This window comes from Melanotaenia boesemani, chromosome 22 (genome assembly GCF_017639745.1).
Source record: "Melanotaenia boesemani isolate fMelBoe1 chromosome 22, fMelBoe1.pri, whole genome shotgun sequence".
Lineage (NCBI taxonomy): Eukaryota > Metazoa > Chordata > Actinopteri > Atheriniformes > Melanotaeniidae > Melanotaenia > Melanotaenia boesemani.
This window is the reverse complement of record NC_055703.1, coordinates 24,033,616-24,058,532: the sequence shown is the minus strand read 5'-3', so window position 1 is coordinate 24,058,532 and position 24,917 is coordinate 24,033,616. Positions and strand designations below refer to the sequence as shown.

Here is a 24,917-nt window from a genome sequence, read left to right as displayed (position 1 = left end):
AATTCCTGATAAAATATCCTGCAGCCATTTAGAGTTGTGTCTTCTCAACTTGCTCCTATGGTTCATGATTACTGCAGCACTTTATAATTTCATCTCCTCCATGCCACATTATCACACTATTTTAGGGCTTCTTGGCTTAAACCATTTAATCTTTTGCTAAGTATAAAACATGTTGAGGAGACAGCCAGAGACTTGAGTTAATTGAATCTGTGTCAGATTTTACAGAAATTGACTTTTCCATCTTATTAATACTGGGTTGGACCCCTAATGTGTGTGTGTACATATATATATATATATATATATATATATATATATATATGCCATGTGATTGGCCATTAAGTATTAGTGTTTGTAAGCTATTGAACTTCTGTACCTAATCAAATGGCTGGTCTGTATCAGAGGCTTTGAGCTTTAATTTAGCCAGACAAATAAAAAAGGCAATTAAGTACACAAAGACTAACCAGAGTTTTTACCTTGGACACTGAGTGCTGGATACATGTGAATAGAAGGTGATAAGACTCAAAATCTTTAAATATCCCTTAGAGATAGGGTGAGAAGCTTGGTGATCCGGGAGGGGCTCAGAGTAGAGCCGCTGCTCCTCCACATCGAGAGGAGCCAGATGAGGTGGCTCGGGCATCTGGTTAGGATGCCTCCTGGACGCCTCCCTGGTGAGGTGTTCCGGGCACGTCCCACTGGGAAGAGGCCCCGGGGAAGACCAAGGACGCGCTGGACGGACTACATCTCTCGGCTGGCCTGGGAACACCTCGGGATCCCTCCGGATGAGCTGGTAATGTGGCCGGAGAGAGGGAAGTCTGGGTTTCCCTGCTTAGGCAGCTGCCCCAGCGACTCCACTCCGGATAAGCCACAGAAAATGGATGGATCCCAGGTAATGGACAGAAGAGAGCTTCTACAATTCAAACTCAAAAGTTTTATTCAGCCTTGACGTGAAGCCCTTGAGGATCACTTAAGTAAATAATTAGTTTAGTTATTAATGCTTGTTGGTTTTGTTGAAGTGAGCCAAGACACTGAAGAGCGAACAAGAGCAGCGGCCATCGATGTCTTTTGTCATCTTTTCTATCGTTCTATGCAGGCTGGGCTTGACTGTGTGAACAGTTATTTTCCTTTATTCTACAAGAATGTATTGATGTTAAAAATAATTTAAAAAAATAATGCAAGTACAGTTTGTTTCTCCCAGAAATTCAGCTGAAATGTAGGAAAACATTTTTCAGTCAATGAATTTAAATCTGCAGGAATAAAGTAAATTTAACTTCTTCAACCTGGAATTCAAGGATATTACATTTTTGGTTGTCTACATCATAATGTCCCCTAACAACGGCTAATTCAGCATCCGCCTTTCTTTCTTTTCTCTTTCTTTTCTCTGAGCTTCTACAGCCAGTAAAAGTCAGTATGTTATTATTTGCTCCGTCACTGTATCTCTTTTATTTCCTCACTTCCTCTGGTAATTTTCTTTTCTGAATCATGTGTATAAGAAATATATAAAAACACACACGCTTGGCCACTCCGGCTGCTTGACGTCATGCATTATATAAATTTAAACACATTGAGTTTTCTAGTGTAGCTCTGATGGTTCGAAGTACAAAAAAATAACTACTCACAACGTACAAAGACCTGCAGACGTAAACACTAAACAATTATTTCAGTCAAACATGTTAATGTTTAGTTTATAACTAAACTACTAAAGACTGTATGTTAACAAAAGGCACTCACCGGAGCTATCCAAATAACCTTCAACATATTTCACATGTGATTGTAAAAATATTGCTCAAATAAAATAACTAAAAATAAAAATAATTATAAAAATATATCGCTTAAAATACTAATTAATCTATAAATGTGTTTTCTATTCAGATAAATATGTTACCAACAATGCTTTAATGCACCAAATCATGAAGAAAGAAGTGCTTTTGAATCATTTTATCAAACAAATGTATTCTGAATAGTAAATAGTTATGTGTTAAAGAAAGTTCAACCTCTATTAAGTTCTAAGGTTTTATATATCAGAAGATAATACAACATACAATTTCTATAAAACAGCAAATTTAAGATGAGCACCTCTATAAAAGTAGAATTGTTGTCAGTTTGCTGGTTTGAAGCATTCAGGTGTGTGTTAGCACAATGGCAAGAAGGAAAGACCTTAGAAAAACAATTGTTGCTGCCATCAATCTTTAAAAGGTTAGGGTAATTTTTTAAATTATTATGGTCCGTCATTTTACAGGAAGACAGATTTCTCACAAGAGGAAAACATTCAGGATCTGCTACAGAAATGTTTACACTTTTTAAAGTGAATCACCCTAAAATGTTAGTCTGGATCTCCGTGTTCAGCACCACTCAGTAAAGAAATGTCTCTTGGTGCAATAAGGCAGTGTTGACAGTTAAAGACTGAAAATTTATCTTCCCCAAGTAAGTTTTCCCAAAACTTTAACTTTTCAGAGTAAACAAATTCAGACCTTTTTGTTGATTGAATGGATGATAAAAGAAGAAAGTCTTTATCAAACACCACGTAGACCCTTCTGACATATTTGGCTTTGCATTTGGCTGCATCACAGCTCAGGGAGCATCATTCCCTGTTGCACTGGTGACTCCTACAGGTGGATTATAAGGTATGCACAGATGGGGGAGTAGGAGGTGCATCATTCTGCATCTAAACAATGGCCAGAAAATAATAATAATAATAATAATAATAATAATAATAATAATAATAATAATAATAATAATAATAATAATTAATATAAATAAAAACTAATTAAATTAAAATACACTACCGTTCTAAAGTTTGGGGTCACTTTACCATGGGATTCAATAGGGAAGTGACCCCAAACTTTTGAACGGTGGTGTAAATTTAATTACTTTAAGCTGGCAATTAAATTGAGAAAGCTGTCCCTTTTAGGCAAAAAGTATAAGCCATGTATTAACCTGAAAAGCTAAACATATATATATATATATATATATATATATATATATATATATATATATAGAGAGAGAGAGAGAGAGAGAGAGAGAGAGAGAGAGAGAGAGAGAGAGAGAGAGAGAGAGAGAGACAGACAGACAGACAGACAGACAGACAGACAGACAGACAGACAGACAGACAGACAGACAGATAGATAGATAGATAGATAGATAGATAGATAGATAGATAGATAGATAGATAGATAGATAGATAGATAGATAGATAGATATACTTTTCATTACTTACAATATGCCTTTGCTGTGCACACCTGATGCACAAAGAACAAAAAGGTAGCAACTACAGGTGAAAGTTGGCGCTGAAATGAAATTTCATGGGTGGCAGACAGCATTGGAGCATTAGTGACACCTGGTGGCAAATGTTTGGCATTACATAGGAAGCAAAACCTGAGATAAAACACATTACTTGGGAGCAATTGGGGTGGTTAGATAAGCAATACTTTTGTTTCTGTTGTGATTTGTGGGATATTGTTTTAGAGTTCTGTGTTTCATTTCTCTTTTTTCTATTTTATTTTAATCAGTTTAAAGCCTTTTTCAAAAGGCTATTCAAAGTTGTCATAAATTAGTAAATTATATGACGAGAAAAGGCAATAAATAAGAAATCCCATTGTTTTACTTTATTATGATTAATGATAATTAAACTTTTTATTCTATTTATTTATATCGTGAAAAGAGGTGTGTGAGCTAAACTACAAAGTTATTCACATTTCTTAGGAATTTATCTTTTTGCAACTCTAAAAATTAACGTCTACCAGCAATTTCATCTCTTTAAGATTTGCTTCAATTTCTTGTTACAGATCAAATAAACTCAATACAGTTTAACACTCTGTCTGGTTGGTTATAGTCATGAAAACCACGTGATGTTACACATAAAAGAAGCTACTTTTTTACTATGTGTGTGTTTTACCTGCAGAGCAGTGTGACTAAAACCACCTGACACACACACACACAGCTTTAATGCAAAGTTCTGGTTAAACATTGGCCTAAAGTTTGCCTTCAGCCTTCTGTTGTTTTTACACTAAAGGTCCTGCAATTGTTGCAGGCATTATTGACTTAGTAATTAAAGTATTTTAACGTGGGGATTCTGTAATCATTACATCTGCCACCATCTGTTCCTGCGCTGCTGCACAAGCACCTGAAATGGATTTTTCCTCCTGAGTAGATGACATATAAAAACCAATCAAGAAGGGAGGAAGGCCACGTCACCACCATTCACTATATCTGTTTTAAGCCAATATGCATTGATCCTTTTACAAGTTTGCATGAAATATCCAAGTGGATTATCAAGTTTAAACTGCTGTATGATTATTCAGGTTCATCCCAAATATAAATACATCATCAATTGATCAATGTAATTCTCATTTATTTGTTAGTGCACATTATAATTGCTACTTTTCACTATTCTATGCATAAGGTGGATCTACTAATTTAATTTAATTTAATTTAATTTAATTTAATTTAATTTAATTTAATTTAATTTAATTTAATTTAATTGTCAAATAATGTGCCATAGCTAGACAGTTTCTGTTCTACATCATACATCTACTGTGACTATATGGCATTGCTTAATATTGCAAAACCAAAGTGACATGCAAATGATTTATAAAGATTTAGTCAATGTTTTTTCCAGTGTTATCACACTGTAATGTCCTATTTATCAAGGAATTCCAGTACATAAAATAGTATTAAGACTGTTTATTCCTCCATGTTATCTAAGAATATGCATCATGTATGCATAATGATAACATATGTGAATAAATGTTAATTTTAGTGTCATGACTTTTTCCAATTATCTAACTTTTATTTTTTTTTTTTTTTTTTATGTCCACATAAATAAAAATGCCAAGTCAGATCTGATGAAAGAATGTTTTGGTTATAATAAAAATGTGGCAGCAGATTGAGAATCCTGAAGTTTCTTCATATACACGTAGCTGCTTTTTATTTATTTATTTTTTATTTTTTTAATTAACTTAAGGAAGTGATAAGTATTGATCCCCTATCTAATTAATTTCATTTTTACTTTACTGATCAATAAAGAATTTAAAGCTGAACAAATATCCCAACTATACAGTACCATTTCCTCTCAGAGTAACCAACAGCCTTCATTCCACCTTCTTTAAGCTTATGGTTTTATTGGGATCCATCTGGTCCTGAAGAGGAGGCAGTAGTTCGTACATACGTAGGTCACCATTAGCTCACATGCAGACATCCCTGCTGCACCCCCCTCCGTCTCTCTGTTGATTCTGTAACATTTAAGTAAACACTTTTATCTGAGTCATATCTCCCTCCATTGTTCCACAGAAATAAAACTAACAATTACAAATAAAAAGGCCCCATCTTTAATCCACAGGCTTCTATTGTACTTGCAGTAACCGCCACCATTAAAGGGGTTGTGTGTTTAGTGCAGCTTTGATTAGGAGGAGATAAAGATTCAAGATTGATTCAGTCTGCAGGAGAGACAGACAAATGCAAAAACTGTTTCCTGTTTGATTCTATCTACTGCTTTTCCATTACCGTCATATAAAAATAGATGATCAAACAGCTAAATAAAGTATTAAAAGTGGACCCTACGACTTCATCCACTCCTGGAGCAGTAATGCCATCTATCTGACCATGGATGCAGATATCTCAGTGTTTTATTAGACAGACAACCCCAATCTTACAGCTCTCAACAGCCTCTGCATGATAAAATAATAATTATTTTACAAATATATTAAAAATCACATGCTAGCAAAGGCGTTCTGGGCTTTTAAATGGAAGATGTCACAGTGGCTAAATCCATCTTATTCATACAGCTTTTTATTTATACATTTTATATTTAACTACAAAAAGTTGCAAACATTTGTTTCTATCTTTCCTTTCATAAGCAACTTGAGCTGGTGAACCTCTGCACACCAACAGGTACATGAATAACCTATAATTGCATGTTTGGTCAGCCTGTCTTTTGACTAGTTTTCTTTGTTATGTTTTCCTGGAAACGTTTCTTTTCAAACATGTTTGAAAGTGACCACCCTCACTGATAAGGTACTCCATGTCTTTAAAGCTAGATATGAAAAGGTCCAACACTCACAAACCCTTTGATAATTACACACACATAAAAAAAAAGCCTGATAATTTGAATTGTCCTCTTCTTAGTTTGGACATTTATTCATTCGGGCTCATCATCCTGTCTACCAAGTCAAAGCTGCCCATGTTTGAGCTGTACTAGCACACAACATGTGGTCATGGGACATGATTGTCTATCTTGGTCCACTGCTGGCAAATGTCCTCAGCTTTTTCAGCATGAACAGTAGACAGTATAAAAACCGGTTTGTTGTTAAACCACTTTTCTATGCCCACCTTTCCATTACCTCTGATGACTGATGCTGATCTACATCTTTTATGCAATTTAATGATTTTGCCACTAGACAGCTTTTGGAGGGCCTTGGTGATCCAGTATAACTTTATTGAATGTAACTAACATCCAATGTTATGTAGAAACTTAGAATTTATGTGAATAACTAAACAGTACACTACCGTTCAAAAGTTTGGGGTCACTTTGCCATGGGATTCAATAGGGAAGTGACCCCAAACTTTTGAAAGGTAGTGTATATCCTAAATATTCTACCAAGTTTACTTACTTTTACTCTGCATGTAGGTTAATTTATTATAAAGTGTGTCCCAGTGTCCTTGTACAAGTACTACATTACATTTAAATTTGTCTGTACTGTACACATTATTAAAATATACATACCACATGGATTTATAGACATTACTTTGGATGAATAAATAAATTTTAGCACAAACATTACTGTTATTTTATTTTTTTTTTTCTGATAAGTACAATTGAAGCTCTTCACTTATATGAGCGCCCTCTTGTGGCTTGACAGATTAGTACATTGTGATAAATACAACCACTTATTGAAAGCAACTTTTAAGGACAACTGGTCTACAGTAAGTTGTGATCAATGAAGCGTATGACGAGTAGATGTGCCCGCAGGGTCTCAGGATAGAAGACAAGAACAGCCATTCCTGAAATTATTTATTTTTGATGCTGTTATCTTGAGATCATGAAGCCTACTATATGATAAATTAGTCTTTCTTAGAGAAAACCACCTACTGCAACTGTTTATCACGAGAAGCTGTACTTCTGCAGGTGAGAAGGAAAGAATGGTTAGCACCAGATTTATTTGATAATCGATTTGCTCAGAATCTATAGCAGTAACTGAGGCAAGCCTGAGTTATTCTGTTTATCTCTTAGTAATGGTTTTCCTGAATTTTACCCAAAAAAAAGACCTTTTTTTATTTATTACAAATTATTAAGTCATGTCATGAAGACAGATTATTTTATTACCTCAATAAATCAGTCCTTGTAATCTCAAGATAACACGATAAGATTATGTTTTCCAGGCATTCTATAAATCACAGACCTAGAAATAAATAAATTAACCTTTGTGGTTATAAGTTGATGACCAAAGCTATAAAATCCATAAAGTTGAGGAAAAAATTTTTTAATTAAAATCCTTTAATTAGTATATCAATATTCTTACATATGTTTTTAAAATTCAGACTTAGTATTTCAAAATACTGATTTATCATAACAATTTCAGAGTTGTATACTTATACGAACAACATGCAGCTTTGACGCAGCAGTTCAGAAAAGCCTGTGTGCTGCCATGTTCCCGGTATGAAGCCAGCCTGATGGTAGCCGAGCCCCAGGAGCAATCCGTCACTGCCCTCCTCCTGCACCCATAAACACAGTGTTGATGGGTGGGAGTGAGGACACCAGGTCCTGTACCTCTGAGGACGCCGTGACGCGCTGCTGAGACAACAGAGTGTCCTGTGAAGTGAACGGAGAAGGAAGTCCAAACATGCAGGGAACAGATCCTGACGAGGGAAGGGAATGATCTGAAAAACACATGTTGGATGAAAACAGCTCAGTGTTTAAACTCATATAGTAAACAGAGCTTTTCTTATTGTTAAATTACATTTTTTAAAATGTATATATATACATCCTCTGCTATGTATATATAAAGACTGCATACAATATCTTGCCAAGTTTAGTTTATTCTGTTTATGGTTTAATTTTGCCAACATTTGGTTGTTTCCACAGTTTATCTTCTAACTATAAATTGATTTCAATCATTTCAAGTGAAACTTCTCTAAAGTTGAAAAAACTAAAACATCTGTCTCTTTCTAGCTGCACACAATAACCACCCTCCTCCCTGCACTTGCAGTTGTTCCCATCATCTCCATCTCATCTTAGTGCTGACCTGCTCCAGTTTCCGCCTCGCTGAAAAAGCCTCCTCCAGTTTTCCTTCCCAGTTCATCCAGGATGTTCAGTGGATCGTGGACTTCAGAGAACGTCGAAGGGAAGTGGCGCAGACTGCTGACGCTGCTGATGACCGACACGTGCTGGTCAACCATGCGCTGGCTGTCCAAGTAGCTGCTGTTTCCATAGTAACCTGGTGTAGGAGGGTGCATTAGTTTTTCTAAAGCAATAAAGAAATAGTGTATCCACATCAGTCAGCCACAACAACGATAACTGTTAACTAGGATTAGTAAAAAAATTACCTTTGATTGACTGTCAACAACAAAGATCAGTAAATAACTGTTGAAACACACATAGGTTGCAATGTGCAGCATACACTCTTTCAGTTCAATAGTTTGAATTATCTGCTCCTTTCCAAGCCTTAAAATGACATAAATACAATTCTGCCTTAATTACAACAACCACCGGCAGAAAGTGTCATTAGTGTTATTTTTCATCTTCCATAAACTTCGCTAAAGTGCAGAAGCAATGTGTGAAAAGGTCCTTTATTACTGCTTCCACATGTTTCAGGAGGGTAAGTAGCTGCCAGGTGCTACTTTACCTTTCAGGAGCTTCAGGTGTGTGTCAACACAATGTCAAGGAGAAAATATATCAGCCTTGAACTTAGAGAAGCAGTTGCTACCCATCATTCTGGGTAGGGTTAGAAGGTAATTTCCAAAATTAGACTCCATCATTCTACAGTGAAAAATATTATTCACAAGCAGAAAACATTCAGGACAGTTGCCAATCTTCCCAGGAGTGGACGTCCCAGTAAGTTCAGGGGTCAGACCATGCAATGTTCAGAGAAACTGGGGGGGAAAGCTATATCCCAGACTCTACGGAGCTCTGTTAGCATGTTAAATGTTACAGTTCATGTCACTACAGTCAGAGAAAGATTGAACAAGTTTGCCTTTTTGTGAAGGAATTGCAGATGAGAAAACCTCTTTTCTAAAAAAAAAACAACAAAAAACATGTCAGTACGACTTAGGTTACTACGTTGCATCTAAACAAACCAGCAGACTTTGGGAACAATGTCTGTTGGACAGACGTGTGGTCATGTGCGGATGGAGATGTCTGTTTACAATACACGGCCACGTGTTTGGGAAAAAAACCTAACAGCTCATACCAAATGTCAAGCATGATGGTGGAGGGCTGATGATTTGGGCTTGCTCTGCAGCTACACCACCATGAAGTGGACCATGAACCCATCTGTTTATCAAAGTAGTCAAAGAGTCGATTATAAGTCAGTCTGTCTGAAGGGTAAAATTTGACCTGAAATGGCTCATGCAACAGGACAATAGTCCCAAATTCAACACCAAATCTACCACAGAATGGCTTAAAAAAAGGACAAGAATCAGTGTTGCAACCTCAACCTGAGAAAAATGCTGTGGGGGGACCTTCAGAGAGCTGTGTTTAAACAAACGCTGCAAACCTCAATGAGCTGAAGCAACAGAAGAGTGCCCAAAAAATATATATATAAGAGACTGATAAGGTCAGACAAAAAATGTTTGAGTTGTTTCTGCTAAAGCTGGCAGGAAAAATTGTTGACTCCGGGGTTGTAGTTTCTTTTTCAGACATTACATCTGCATTTTGGTTTAGTTTTTTTTAATTAAATAGCTAATGACACAGTGAAATATGTCATGAGTTGGTCAGTTGGGACCAAATGGTTTTATTCTTATGAACTCATTTGTAAAATTTAGAGGTGAGAGAAGGTGCACTTTATCTATATTTTATCTTTTTTACATCAGCAAAAGTTTCCCAAAAAATGTTAAATGTTATTTTATTTAAAATAAAATAAATGGTTTGTCTTTTTCTTTTCAGGTATATTTGACTAATTTCACAAAACATCCACATGAAAGCCTCGGTCTGAGTCTCCTTACCGCTGTGTCCCGTTACAGAGTAGGTCTGTCCCTGACACCCACCAGCAAGGTTCAGTCCAGCCCCCACAAAACCAAAACCCTCTGCAGAGTCCAGAATCTGGGCTGCTGTCTGCGGGTCCATCACCTGCTCAGTCTGAACTGGATCTGAACTGGGAGCGAAGCTGGACGTGCCCCGCTCTGTGGAGCCGTAAGAAGTCAAGGAGCAGTTAGTGCTGCTGGATGATGGATGTACTGATGCAGGGTGAGGATTGTAGAACACGTCTTTGGTCACATGTTGGTCATTGATGGCAGGGTACCGAGGGAGGTGGCAGTTCTGAGACTGAACTGGAGTCAGACACTGATTCTGGGTCTGAGACCTGAAACAACATGGAAATAATGTACAGACACAAACCTGGTTGTTATATTCTGTGACCATCAGATGTATATAGGCCTGAAGATGCACAAAATAAATGGTACAACATAAATATTTACAATATTTATTTAAAAATCAGACTATCAGTTCTATTGTAGTCTTATATAATAATATAAGAATAAAGAAGCTGACCTGAGAGGAGTCTGGTAGTTTGGAGCTGAGGAGCAGCTGGCTGGAGGGAAATAGCTGGAGTTGGGCTGAGGTAAGCAGTGGTACAGGGTCTCTGGGTATGAGGGGCAGGGGCTGGCGTGGGTCATTACATTGAGAGAGGAGAGGCAGGAGGATGAGGAGCAAGCTGAGGTAGAAGAAGATGAAGATGCCAGGGGCCTCCCTGCCATCGGGCCCTGGTTGATGACGGAGCCTCGATGAACCAATGCAGCTGGAGAGATCGGGGGTGTCATGAGGGGGCCGCTGACCGAGAAGTCCATCTGACCACCTGAATGTGGATGAAGAGAAGAGGCAGAGAGGAAACAGTTAACACATGAAGACAGGAAGTAGATTAAAGTTTTAGGTAAATGTTGACAACGACTAAGTGTGAAGGGTTAAGATTTTATGCCTTAACTATTTGGCCGATTACAGACTAAATATTACAACCTTTTTTGTTTTTACTTTTCTGTTTGACTTCAAAAGAAGCAAAAGACTAGGGTGAGTCATAATTGCAGTGATGCTCTGATAAAAAGTCTCATTTTTTGTTAACTCCTTCCAAGAAGTCAAATTTCAGTGGTGGCAGGTCTTAAATCTTATACCACAGTATTACTGAAGCAGTATGGGATCATCTTGACAGAGAACGGAACAAAAAGAAGCCAATAAAGAGCTTTAGAAAGTCCTACAAGAAGTAGGGAGAAACTATTCCTGAGGACTTCTTAAAGAAATGACAAGGAAGTTTTTCCAAGAGGGAATAAAGCTGCTCATGCCAAATAATGACTAAAGCGCTATGACATAAATTGTGTGTGTTTTATCTTATATGCCACATTTACATTTATGTTTGCACATTTCACTAAACTCTGCATCTACTTTCTGTCCTCTTGTTTCATTCAAATACAACAAAACAAAAGAAGAAAAAACAAAACGTGAGATTAGTATTCTTTGGCTACCTTTTGTTAAAGATTGCAGGTTAGATTTTATTCCCCCCAGTCACTTAAGATCAGCATGGCCTGTCAACTAAAACTTTCTGGTAAGTTCTTGTGTTGCCGTTCCACAGAGCTGAAAGCACATCTCCATAAATAATTTGATTTAAATAATAAAAAACAACACATAACTCATCGCTGCTTGATTCTTTATAACTACATCTCAATTTTCCCCTATGAAGGTAATATATTTAGTAAAAGGAAAATATAACTTTTCATAATCAGCCGTTACCATATTAAATATGCAGAGATTTAAAAAAAGTGTTAAAATACTGAAATAAACATCTGAAATATGTATTTTGCACACAGACAAGCCTTATTGTAATAAAATACTGAAAACACAGTTGCCATTTAGCCTGCTGCAGTTTTTCCAAGAGGTTGCTGGTGGCAATACAACACCTGCAGAAACTTGTTATTACACATCCAGTTGTAAACAAGGTGTCTTTCAGAGATATCATTTTATTTTCAGGTTTGAATTCTTAGAGGTTTTATACCCATAAATCTTCTTTAAACTGATATATGGCATCATCACAGTGTGTATTCTAAGGGTTTAGAAGGAATGTGCGGGTGTGAACAGATGAAAGAAATGTGCAGTTATCAGGAATTCTCCTCATTCATCTGTTTTTCATTCATGGTGCAATTTGAAAGTTGTTTTTTTTCTTTCACCTGAGAGTGTGAACCCAGAAGGGTCATTCCCCTGGTAGAGAACAGGTTTTGCATCCAGGTTCTGGTGCTGATTGGTGGACAGAGACATGTAGGTGTGTTCTCCCAGAGACTCGTTCTTCACTGATTGGTCCGTGGGAGCAGAGGATTTGTTGCGATTGGCTAGGAAGCAGGAACTGGGCGAGGCCATGAACGCAGCTTTGCTGGCATCTGAAGGTGATGTGATAAGAACAAACAATAGCTGGTAAAATTCTTTAAAGTTTTGCCACAAAATAGTTGAGATGATGCACATTTATTCTTCTATCATGATACATTTTATAGTTTGAGGGGATGCAATGTAACCTGAAACCTACATTACCATGACTTATTCATTCTTGTCATGCAAGGTGGGTACTTTCCACTAAATTCTATTATAAACAACCCTCATCTTTATTTCTTTATTATGACCTATTAACATGCACCTGTGCTTAAATATGATTAAAGCTCACCTTCTCAGAGTGATTTATAGTCATGTGAAAAAGAAAGACCATCCTCTTTCAATTTTAAAAATTTACATCAGGACATAAAAAGACAAAAATCGTGTCTTTACTGGGTCTTAAATGAGGTGCATGCACTCCAACTTCAGGTGATAACGTGAAAAGTTATACTGTCAAATGTAAGGTTAAAATGGAGAAGCCATGTGAAATACTAACTAGACCCCAAGATTCAACGGCTTGTAGAACCACCTTTAGCAGCACCAACTTTCTGGGTGATGGTTTCAATCTCACCGAATTGTGGTCTACTTCTCTAGAACACTGCTTCAGTCCATTAGGGTTTGTAGCATTTGTTTTTGCACAGCATGTGCAAGGTTGAGATCTGGCGTTTGACTGGATCATTGCAATCTGTTGTAGATTTACAGCTGTGTTTGGGATAATTGTCCTGCTGCATGACCTGATTTTAGCCAAGCTTCATCTGTAGGCTCCAGAATACTTTGGTATACACAGGTGTTCGAGCTTGACTCAATGACTGCAAGTTGTCCAGGTCCTGTTTTACATGTTCTGTTTAGACAGAAGAGAATTTCTCCTGCAAACCTTCCAAACAAGCCATGCTTACATATAAAATGAATGCACATTTCTAAAAATGCATTTTATGTTGATTTGCTACTATTATTGCCTTACAAAAACACTTGCATAATCTGTTTTGTTTCAACTGAAAGAGGAGATTCTCACTTGTATTTGTATTTGTATTTGTATAATGTGTTCAATAAAAAAAAAAAAAAAAAAAAAAAAAACAAGCCATGCTTGTTCAGTCTTTTTCTCATTGTACTCTAATAAATTGCTAAGTCTGTCAAATGAAGTTTGCATTGTCAAACCTTGGGCAAATTTGCTGGGATATCCACTCCTGAGATGTGACAGATGCCTTGAATGTTTTCCACTGCTATAGAATGATGGACACTAAATAGTTTGAAAGTAACTGTATAACCTAAACCCGATTGACTAACAGCAGCAGTTGCTTCACTATGATCATTGCTGATGTATTTCCTCCTTGTCATTGTGTTAACACACACCTGAATGCTCCAGCTACTGCTTCTCATACTCTCAATTCCTATGTTGGCTGTAGCAGTGGGCTTTTTTCCACACACAGCTTCCTTATTTTATCTTAAGTCAACCCAATTTATTCAATGAAAAAACAATTATAAAATCTTAAGTAGCAGATGATAGATGCATAAAACCTTAGAAGTGAAGGACACCACTCTTTTTTTCACATGAATGTATTTTGTAAATAAACATTCTCTGCATTTAGACATTCTTTGTTCTTTTTCTACAATTACTGTTAGCATCCTCTATGTATGTTGTCAGGAACAGATAGAAATAGATGTGTTTTCCGTCTGTTGTATCTGAGAGTTGTGATGCTCAGTACCTGCATTTGTCATGTATTTGTCCAGGAGGTTCTGCAGGTCCTGGTCCTTGTCTCTGTTGAACTGAGTTTCAAGAGCCAATAGGATGTACTCGTCCAACAGCATCCTGATCAAATGGAAGGAACCTGCAAACGTCAAAAAAATAGACTATCAATTTAAAATAAATCAAAAATGCTAAATAAACTGCAAAGTGAAGTCTGATTCAAGCTGATTTCTCATTGGATGATTTTCTGTTTGACCTTTAGGACCAAGCTGGTCTTTGTTTGACCTTGTTTAGCCGCAGGTTTGTGTTTGAGCTTCAGAGGGACTTCACAGAGAGCGGGACCCACCAAATGGTCAGTGTTTATTCACACACACACAGCCTGTGTGCATGTGTTTGAACAGAGGGCACACAAACCACAGATAAGACCCTGTGTAATCAAGGCAAGTCTGGCCATTACAATTTATGATGCTATTGTAGCAATCTGCTTCGAGCTGGTTTGTCTCAAATCTGTTTCTGTGTGTGTGTGTGTGTGTGTGGAAAAGATCGTACTATATTTATCGAACAGCTTTACATTTTTTGGGGGGCCAAACAGCGCTGTGTCAAGACTTGCTAATACATTCAGGTGTACAGCTGTGGTGTTTACAACTATGATTAAAAGGCGAGAGACTATTTAAATTCATACAAACAATCATAAGAATGTAAAGGTGTGAGTGCGTAAAGGGTTTTAAAGATAGCTGGTAATCATCTTTTCTAAAGTGTCATGTTTTTATTATGTTGTTTGTGATGCTTTGGCTTTTTTTGTGTTGTTTGAACTACTAGACCACACTTCCAATCACTCCCCCTTATAGCTGACTTGAAGGTATGTGAATAAACAATACCACAATACTGATAAATATCTTTTTGTATAGACCTAAAAGTACTTTACGCTTGTGGTCAAAGTCCAATCTGATGGTTTTAGAATTTCCACATAAATATTTGTCCACTGCATCCTCATCCTCAAGGCTCTATTCTGGGCTCTGTCCTGTTCTCATGCTTTATATTGCTTTTGGGGTCTATTTAGTGGATACAATATTAATTTCCATGGCTTTGCAGATGTTATTCAAATCTTTCGAGTGATATATAAAAATTCAACTCAAGGATTCATTGCAGCCTTTTTATTTGGCTGCTTAAATGACATTAAAACTTAGATGAATTTCTTAACTTAATGGCGATGAGACAAAGGTCATCTTTGGATGACCGACTTTTCCACATCACAAGCTTTAACATATCACTGTTTAATCTCACAACTCTATAATGACCAAAAAATCATGTAATAACATTTAAATTTTTGATTTTCAAGGGAATTTAAAATATTTTGGATATTTTCTTACCAAAACTGGAGGCATTGTTGAGTGTGAGGTTATGCATCACTCTAGCACCAAAGAAGCTCCACCTGAGGAGGAAATCCTGAGCTCGCTTCTTCACAGACCGACCGCTCTGCTTTCCTGGCTGATGAGGACAAATAAATTCAAAAATCTGATTGTGTAATGTGTGCACAGATATGAGTTTATTAGCAGCTGTTACCTTGATGACTTTATGCTCAACCACAGAGTCCAACCACTCGATGAACGATTCCACTGTCGCGTTTTTCCTCAGCAGCTCCTTTAGCTCCTGAAACACAGTGATGGAATCATCTGGAAAAACAAAGAAAAATTCCACACAGACATTAAAAAATATCTCCACCTAGTTTTCATTTCTCTGTAATTATTAATTTTTCTCTGTTGAATCTGTGTGATGAAGAAAAATAAATTTTCTTCTACAGGAGAGCATGTATGAGGGGGTTTTATTGTTTTAAATTGTGGACACTTTTATTGTGTCTTAAAGTCTAAATTTAATTTTCTATTGAGAAAAAAGTCATCAATCTGCCCTTAACATATCTAATAAAGATCTACCATATTAAACTTACTTTAATTACTAACATTAAAATCTTTTGTGTCATGAACATCCAGAAGTTGCATATTGAAATGTAAAAGTTAACATTCGTGATAAACTTATATATTAACAAGTTAATATGTCAATTAACTATTTCTAATTTTGAAAAGAAATACACCACAATATTACAATTTCCCTCTGGGAATGAGTCCTTTTAATTTCAACATGTAGGACTTAAATATGCTCCGACATAAAGAGAGAAAATAACCAAAATGACCAAATACAGTAAAATAAAAACCTGCCTAGATGTTAAAAAAAATACGTTTTTCAATATTGTGGTTTTATTATAATTCATTTGCACAAATTTTTTGTAATTTATTTTATTTTCATCATTAATACTTATATTTTGTTAATTATTTTCAATATTATCATCATCATTACCATAGCTGTTATCTTCATCATCTTCATCAATTTCTAAAATATGACAGAAACCCAAACAGTCTTTACTAAAGTAATAGATTATGTTATAGTTAAGGCTGTTGAGAGTTGGTCATCCTTTTATAACAGCTTGGACAGTGAATTGTTTAGTATTTTTAACCTCTTAACTGAATTAATTTACAATTATGTAAAAAATAAATAAATAAAATCTAAAATAAAAAATTAGGGAAATACAATTAAATAAAAAACAAATTAATAACTATTTTAAATAAAAATAAAATAATAAATATATAAAAACATAAATAAGTGTGAATAAAAGAAAAATGAAATAGATTTTAAAATAATAAATAAATTAAATAAGCAAAGGCCAGAAGCTGTTTGTTGCAAATCTGCAACAACAGGCATCAAGGTGTTAAACTTGTAGAACAATCTAACAAAAACTTGTATATTTAAAGCTCCTTAATGCAACATAAATTGTTTGTTAAATATTTGGTGATTTAATTCACTTCTCACTAACATGAAAAACATAATATGAGAAGAGAAGCTCTGGTTGGGCATGGAAATAAAAAGTATAATAACACGTCTTTTTAGATTCACATTGGTACGAAAATTTGTTTCAGTGAAAATAAATAGTCTCACATTCAGAGTAGGTGTCTGAGTCCTGGTCTCCAGCGAACGTTGTGCTGAGCAGAGGCTGTGAGCTGATGTTGCTAAGATCCACTTTATCAATATCCAGCACCATGCTGGTCACTACAGCTTGGTCAAAAAGGGCTGGACGGGCTATCTGGAGCAACAGAGAAATAAATCCTTAGGGTTGCTGGTTTTGAATGAATAAGGAGTTTTGTAATCTACACTGTACCTGCGCCAGGTGTAAGAAGGAGGTCTGTCTCTTCAGGGAGGAAACAAAGCGGCGTGCAATGGGCAGCTTCTTAGCTGCAAGGCATTCTGGGAGGTTTTCCAAAGAAGAGGCTAACCAGTGCTCCCAGTGTTTGGCAAAATTTCTGATATCTGCCAACAGACTGCCAAAAATCATCATCAGGATTTTCAGAAAAAATCATTAGTGTAGCAACAAAAACATATTTGTGGAACATAAAGTGATGTAGGAGGAACGAACCTTTCAGGCATCTCCTGCATTGTGGCAGGAATCAAAACATCTGTTAAGACCTGAGAAATCAAACAACAGCTTATTACAGAGCAACACACTGGTATTTCAGACACCTGATGAATCTGAGAGGAAATGTGGATTTGTTGTGATCTGTACAAGTTGAATTGTTTGGATTTTATCTAAATTGCTTTCCTGACCAAACTAAAGCGTTGCAGAGGTTTTCTTCTCTTACTCATGGACATATGGAGCTCAGCGACACTGGCAAGTACACCAGTCGTAGTCAAAGAAAATCCTCATATTAAGTGTTATCTGAAAAACCTTTGTTCCCTGGATTTAAAATCAAACCATTCTTATCTTAATTATATTAATTATATCCTTTATTTTATTTTCCATCTAGTATAAAACAAAAAGATCCAAATTTCTTAACATTTTTACTTCAAAAACTGAACACTTAATTTTCCTTCTTACACTTCAATGAGTTGCACGGTAACCAAGTTTATGTGCCAGGACAGCATAAACACAGTTGCCTTCATAATTTCTCCAGCTTTTCCCCATTTTTACATCATGATCAGGTTGGAAACTCTCTATTACAGGGTTTCACAGGAATAAAACATGTAGAAAGTCAAAAGTTTAAATTCCATGACTGTAGTAGGGACGTAAGCTCTCAAAAAGAGAAAAAGATCAAATTATCAACCTCTGCACAAGTACATGTGTCCATATATGACACTAACAAGGATAGATAAAATGAGCCTGTAAATTTGGGGAACTTTTAGTCATCCATATTTTTGCATCTGGAGAATAAAATAAAATAAAAAAAAAAAACATATATGAAGTATTTCAGGTCAACCTTGTAGAGAATAGAGTCACAGACACAGAAGATGTCGACTATGACGGGGTTTTCAAGCAGCGGCAGCAGGTGGTCGGGCATTCCCTGCCAGAAGTGGAGCAGAAAATTCTGAATCTGAAATCAGATATTTAGAGTTGCATGAGTTTGATGGCACGTGGAAACTTTAAAATACTTTATAAAATACTTTTGATCACCTCTTCAAAGTTGATGTTGATGGCATTATCCAGGATGCACTGGCAGTGTGTTTTGTACATCATGATCAGAGTGTCCAACTGAAGAAGAAGAAGAAAAATAAACAAACTTTGTGGCGTCCAGGATTATTCTTTGTTTAAAAAAATGTAAATTTATAGCAACATAGATTGATCAGAGACCTTTTCTCTGGAGACGTTTCCCTGCAGCAGAAGATGCTGAGCGTTTGGGAAGTCTGGGAGCAACGTTCCAGTTTTAGAGCTCAAAGAATATTTCCTGGTGAATCCACCCTGCAAAAAAAAACATGAAAATTTTAACTGTACACTTATTATAAGTTAATAATTACATATAAATGACTCCATGCTGTTTTCACAGTGTGTACAAGTGGATATTACCTCATTCTTGAGCTTGCACCCTGAAAATCTGTAAGCAAAACAAAACAGCTTAGATTAAAATTCTTCAGCTGTCCAAAAAAGAAAAACCAAAAGTGATATATGTGAAAAAGAAATTTTTTTTTCCAGAATTTGACCAACAGAAACTTGTAAAATTCAAGTAAAAGGGCTGCAATGAATTTTTAGAGCTTCTGAATGAGCAGATACTTAACATTACCTGGTCAAACCTTTACCAGAATACACAGAGTGATAGTAAGCGCTGCTCTCTTTGATGCCAATTCCATAGTAATGATATCTGTAAAATGGCAACATACAATGTTAAAAAGGATCAGCCTGTAATAAAAAAATAAATAAAAAAAAACTTGTTAATCTTTACTTGGAGTGTCCTCTTGTGCCCAGTCTTCTTGTTGTAAGAAGAGGAAACTTCTGTCGGATCGTCTAATGAAATAAAAAAGTATGAAGATCTAGTTAGATCAATCTGAGCTCCATCCTCCTCATTTCTTTCTTTATGCTCTTACAACATCACATATATACTATAGACATTTTGAGACATAACTTAAAGAAAAATATTTGATTTATCACAAGTTTTCCTTGTTATTATTAATGATTTATGTTTGATTTAATGCATCAAAGCAGAAAAACTCCTCATGTAAAGAGGTTTGTGTCAGGTTTTATATTTCTTCCAGGTAAGTAAACACACCTTCCCAAAAGTAGCAGCACAGGCCGGCTCTAGTTTCTCTTTTCTGCAGAAGTCCAGATAATGGGCATAGAGAATACATCGAGGCAAACACACTCCTTCACACACTATGTAGTTCTCCTCCAGCCTGATGAGACACAAAAATAAGTTGTGTAACTCTTAAAAAAACACATGAAATGTCCACTGAAGAAAGTAAATGTTGATACTCAAACAGATTAAGGGCAGCATGAGGTAAAGCTAGAAGCTGTTAATTAAATGCAATTGATTATTTGATCATCATCAGTGTGAGCATCTTTATAAAAGGAGATGTTTGGTCATCATGTACAGCAGGATGTTTGGAGGAAAACAAACAGCATGTCAGCTCAACACTGCAGTGAAGCCAGATGGTGGCTGGTGATTTGGGCTTGTTCTGCAGCCCCAGTACTTCAGCACCTTTCAGTCATTCAGTTGTAAATTTACAACAGAATGGCTGAAAAAGAAAACAATCAAGGTGCTGCAGTGACCTGAAGAAGGCCCTGCAGAAGTTAAGATCCACAAACATCAATGAACTGAAACATTATAAAGAACAGTTGGCTAAAATTAGTCCACAAGCATATGAGACTAATAACTATTTTAAACTTGTAAGGACAACATGACTGATTTTATTATTCCCTGATGCATAAAACCTCCAATTTGAAAGTGTGCTTACTTTCTTTTATACATGACTAAATACTTGTATGCTGATGAGATCTTATTGATCAAATTACAGAAAACAAACTAGGCTCCTTAAGATTACATGCAGACCATCCCATCCAGTTCATAACCTCCTGCAAAGATTCTTTGAATATAAAGAAAATCTCAGTGCAACAGAAACAAGGTTGAAAACTAACTGTGACATGTGATCTTTACAACTTCAGACCAGTTTAAATTCTACCATGCAAAGACAGAGCAGATAAAGGACATCTAGAACATCATGCTCCCTCAACCACTGAAGCTCATGGTGCTCGAAGCTTAGAGTCCATTGCTGCATAAACCAGCTGACAACATCATCATTTTTGGTTAAGAAGCAATCAAACTTCTAGTTGTTGGACTAACTTGAGAATAAAGTGTTTGTTTTTCTATAGGATATCATCCTCTCTGATTTCTTTGTGGACAAGCTTGGCTTCCTCCCTGCCTCCTGTACCTGTATTAACTTTCTAACGAATCAGTTGTAGATTGTTAGGACTGATAACCACAGCTCCTCCATCCTCACAACAACACTATCAGCAACTACACAGATGATACAACCTTTGTGGGGTCTAATAACTGCAGTAGAAAGGTATATCTACAGGGATGAGGAGCATATCAGAAACAACTTCATTCTCAATGTCTGAAAACAAGGAGGAGGTCATTTCTTTCAGGACAAAAAACAAAACAAAACAAAACAGGAAATTGGTCAGAAAGTAGAATCAACTGAAACTTCACTTCCTGTGAGTACTCAGAGGGAACTAAATAAAGCATAAACTCCACTATTGAGAGCGTACTGGTGTACTCCATCACTGTGCTTTAGTGGGGGGTGATAAGGTTAGCTGAGAAGACAAATGGCTGCCCTTCCTGGATGACGTTGGCAGCTCTCAATGCCGCTCCAGAACAAGAAACATGGAGATTTTTTTGTAAACAGTATTGTGTTAATGTGGTTTTCTTTGGACAGAAGGATGAGGGTGTTGTCAAAATATGTGTTTAAGGCCTGAAACAGAAAGATGGAAATAAAACACTTGGCAGAAATGTTCAGTATCACACGCACTACCAGAAGGGTTCAGGGTTATATCATAGTGTACAAGGGCTGTTTTTGGAGGTATAATTTCTCCCTAGAATCACCCAATAAAAACATTTGGAGCACTTATGAAAATGACAGTAATCTGCCATGACTTGCTTACCATTGCAGAGTGAGCTGTGTTTGTTTCTTCTTGTCCTTGATGATCTGGCTGATGGTCTTCCTCGAGGAGCTGACACTCTGTTTGATGGTCAGGTCTGAGTTCAAGTCAACCAGATCTGGATCTTCCTCAGATGACGGCGTTTCGTTGCTGTCTTCTGCTTCTGATGAAAACAAATACAGTTTTAATGGAGCATGAGAAAATTCATTTTCCAATTTATTTCAGTATTAAAAATCACTTAATAAGTGATTTAATAAGTGACTTAATTTTCCCTTTTCCTGACCCTGAGATGATGTTTTGTGTCTTCTTTTCTTTTTTAAATCAAATTGTTCCGTGGTGTGGACATACTAGACTCTAAGGGGTCTGCAACCCACGGCTCTGCAGCCACATGTGGCTCTTCAACCATGTGGCTCCAGAGGAAAATGAAGTGTTCCCCATGTGCAGATTAATTTACACTAATACCAACAATCTTGACTAACACATATGCTTGATTTCTTGTGAGAAATGAGCAAAAATAAAAAAAAAATGTCACCTTGAAAGACATCTCCAGAGAAAAGATGCAGCAATTGCTGAAACACACTAAGCTGGAAATGAGTGCAAAAAGGTGATTTCGGAACTACTGTGGAAATCTGTGCTGTGCAAACATACTTAAACGAAGTGGATCGAGTCCCCAAACTCAACTACTGCTGCAGGTTTTTTAGCAACTCAGGAAATGGAAAGGACACAAGAATGCACAAAATCATCATACATTAACATTCAGAACTTAGAAAACAAATGTCAAATAGTTCAGAAAATTAGAGATTGGGATGTTGTGTAGCTTTATGAACTCTGATGGTGTGCAGGTTTGGCATTTTCTTTTGTTATGACACATCAAATGCAATTAAATATTAACAGTTTTGTTTATTGTAAGTTATATGTAAGAGTTAAATAGGTTTTGTGGCTCTAAATGATGATTTGGTGGAACAGGAGGTAAAATTGACTCTTCTCTTAGTAAACGTTGCAGATCTCTGTACTCGAGTATGTTGGAGACCTTTGATATAAGAAGGATGAATGGGACAAAAATAACAACTAAAACGTTTTCTCTCTTGGTGTCATCAATGTCAAAACATATTTATGTGTTCTGAAAAGTAATGACAACAATATCCCTTTAACTGACTGCTTTATCATTTGTTAAGGCAATTTTTTAAATAAAAACAATCATTTTAATTTAAAATTTGTGAAAAGTAACCTGCCTGAGTCATCGCTACCATTTTTGTTTATTTTGCCAACTGGACCCTCATCAAATGTTTGAATAATTTTTCAAAATAGACCTTTTTGTGGAAAAAAATATATTTTTGAGTTACAGAAAAGCTTTTTATTTGTTTTCTGCCTAATTGTCCTTGAAAGTTTACTTTGGAACAACAAACCCTGAGAGATGCAAAGGAGAGGAGACTGATCACAGATGGGATGCTTCATCAAAATTATTTTTAAATTTAAATTTTTTTTCCTGCTTCATTTCATATTTTACAGCATAGATTGAAGTTTTAACTATAAAAGTTTGTTGTATCGTTCACTGTGCTTTTTTTATTGGAGCAGAACCATATACAACACGACTGAATGCAGGTTTTAACATTTTCCTTTTGAACTGATCTGAAGCGTGTTGTAGTGTTTTTATGCCCAGTTTGTTTTTTCTAGAAGAATGCAGAGTTTGGTTTAGTTTTGGCCTGGAAGTGAGAACTGAGTGTGCAGTTTATAGATTTGTGTGGAGAGTTTTTTGAATAGAAAAATTATTTTAATTAATATGTTTCAGAAACTCAGAAAAATATTTAAAGAAAAATTCAGATTTGGTCTGCATAAAATAGAAATGGAAAATAGCTTTTAAAGGTTATTGAGTATAATGCTGCATTTCACTGGATTTTTCTTTATGGCTGTCTAGTTTTCCTCCATGTTTCATTTTTCATCACCATTGTATCTTAAAAGGAAAAATCTGATGGAAGGTGAAACTGACCTTCCCTTCAAAAACACCACAATAGCAGTAACCAGAAAGGGGATGCTTCCTTTTTACGTGGTAAACTTTGCTTTAAATTCTAATTAATCAAATATAGATTCAATAAATTTGATCTTTTTTTAATTGAAATAATGAAGTGGGCTACACATGTAATGCAGACTGGGTCTGGGCTTTGGTCACAAGAAGCTGCTCTGATCTACCGACTCCAACAAGAAGAGTTCATCCAAAATTTTCCAGATTGTAAAGACACTTCATGATTTAACTGTAAACTGCCTGAACTGTATTTCTAATATGATTTTTTTTTACTTTGATTAATAATTTAGACCCTAAGGATTAGTGAGCTTGTTTTTTTTTATTTAGCTTCCCTGCTGATTCAGTTATGTTGTAGCATCACCATGTGGCTGATGTGGATCATTGCTTTAATATCGGCTCAAATGATATCTGTTTTACATTCAGATTTAAATACTTGAGCTAAGATTGTATCAGCTAAACAAGACGGGGGTATGAACTAAGGCATTTTAATGACTGAAGCAAAGTCCAAACTGAAAATAAATCAGCATCACATTAAGTGGGTTGTGTTTGCTAGTTTACCTGATTTAATCCCAGAATCGTCCTCCTGATGAAAAAGCATCTGTCCGTTAAAATCTGAATGTGTTTCCTCTGGTGAGCTGCACAACGTTTTGGAAAAAGAATGAATAAGAAACACGCTCTCTCTGGATGAACTGCCACTGCTGCGTTTCATCGGCATGATGACAGAAAAAAAAAGTCAAATCTTTGTAAATCTACTAAACATATACTTGTAAATGAAAAACAAAAACAATAAAAAATATTAATACATGGCAAAAAACGTGAAGTTAGTCTCATGGAAAAAGTTCAGATTCTGAACCAGTTCAAATAAATCTCAAACACTGTTTTTGGATCCAGGACAAATCCAGGCAGAGAAGGTCACCAGGATCAGATCCAGCATTTTGGACAACTTTAAAAAAAGTGGAAGAAAAAGTTGATTTGTGGTGATCAGGTGGACAGAACCACCTCAGACTGATGAAGCTGAGCTGAGGGCGGGCAGAGCTAATGAAGCCAGGGATGCATTCATCATATTTACAGAAGACTGAGCTAATCCAGTTTATTAATGATTAACAGAAAAACCCTCATCCATCTGTCCATCCATCTTTCCTGCCTTCCACTCTCGCATCAGGTTAAACACACACAGATCCATCTACTT

At 36.1% G+C, this 24,917-nt stretch overlaps 1 protein-coding gene across 1 annotated transcript; it reads right to left on the bottom strand.

The window, feature by feature from the left end:
• Positions 1-7,693: 7,693 nt before the first annotated feature.
• On the bottom strand, positions 7,694-24,443 carry rfx6 (regulatory factor X, 6). Its single transcript, XM_041975310.1, has 20 exons — positions 24,287-24,443; positions 21,712-21,871; positions 19,820-19,943; positions 19,496-19,557; positions 19,337-19,414; positions 19,123-19,150; positions 18,910-19,017; positions 18,733-18,810; positions 18,539-18,652; positions 17,701-17,750; positions 17,446-17,605; positions 17,226-17,370; positions 15,801-15,910; positions 15,608-15,725; positions 14,257-14,379; positions 12,361-12,567; positions 10,700-11,003; positions 10,156-10,511; positions 8,238-8,429; positions 7,694-7,872 (listed from the first exon to the last, which is right to left on the bottom strand). The coding sequence occupies exons 1-20, from the start codon at positions 24,441-24,443 to the stop codon at positions 7,694-7,696; spliced, it is 2,853 nt and encodes a 950-aa protein (XP_041831244.1).
• Between the last annotated feature and the right edge of the window lie 474 nt (positions 24,444-24,917).